At 41.3% G+C, this 1,011-nt stretch overlaps 1 protein-coding gene across 1 annotated transcript; it reads right to left on the reverse strand.

Moving 5' to 3' along the window:
- Window positions 1-349: 349 nt before the first annotated feature.
- LOC138359841 (uncharacterized) lies at window positions 350-709 on the reverse strand. Its single transcript, XM_069319548.1, has one exon. The coding sequence runs from the start codon at window positions 707-709 to the stop codon at window positions 350-352; it is 360 nt and encodes a 119-aa protein (XP_069175649.1).
- Window positions 710-1,011: the final 302 nt, after the last annotated feature.

A 1,011-nucleotide genomic window follows, 5' to 3' on the forward strand; every position in this document is an offset into this window, starting at 1 on the left:
CATTGTAAATTCCGTAAACAAATGTGAATGATTTACATAACCAGAAACATGCGAACCCAAGCAACCCACCTAACCTCTTGAGGGCCGATTACATAGAAAATGTATCGGGTACATTACGGCTACAAAAGATACATAGAAAAAGTCGATATTACGGTGTATTATTATTTTTGTTTCAGATACGTTGTCGTTTTAACGGATTTGGTTGATTTTGTTGAAAATGTGACGTGTATTAGGTTGCACGATTTACCATCCCTGAACCCATGTTGGTATGGCATGAAGTCCCTTTTCTTCAGGTGCTTTATTAGCTATGCCCTCATGACCTTTGCCAGCACCTTCCATAGTATACAAGTTAGGGACACCGGCCTCTAGTTCTGTGCCTCCTGGCTGGCTCTTTTTTTTTGTATATTAGGACTACATTAGCTGTCTTCCAAATTTTTGGTATGTCTCCTGATTCCAGTGACCTGTTATACATCATGGCGAGTGGAGCACTTAGTGCTCCTGCACACTCCTTTATTATCCACGGTGAGATCCTGTCAGGCCCAACAGCCTTTGTCACTGCCAGCTCCAATAGATTCGGTTTGACCTCATCTCTGTTAAGGTCAAATTTCTCCATAATTGCTTGGTTTACCGCCACTTCTCTTAATACAGTGACTTCTCCTTGCTCTATTGTGAAGATCTCCTGGAAACTTTTGTTGAGTTCTTCACACATTTCCTAGTCATTCTCTGTGTACTTGTTTGACTCTCTTTTGGTCAGTTTCATCACCTGCTCATTCACTGTTGTTTTCCTCTTGAGGTGGCTGTGGAGTAGTTTTGGTTGGGTCTTGGCTTTACTAGCTATGTCATTTTCATACTGCCTACCTGCTTCTCTCTCTTCACACTGAGGAACTCATTCTTCAGTGTCTCCCTCTACTCTCTGGTGTCCTGTCAGTTCTGTAGCTGTCCATGTTTTTTATTTGTAATTGTTTCCTTGCTTACATGCCTGATTAAACAACGGATTAATTTGTTGCATTT

Source organism: Procambarus clarkii, chromosome 93 (assembly GCF_040958095.1).
Source record: "Procambarus clarkii isolate CNS0578487 chromosome 93, FALCON_Pclarkii_2.0, whole genome shotgun sequence".
Lineage (NCBI taxonomy): Eukaryota > Metazoa > Arthropoda > Malacostraca > Decapoda > Cambaridae > Procambarus > Procambarus clarkii.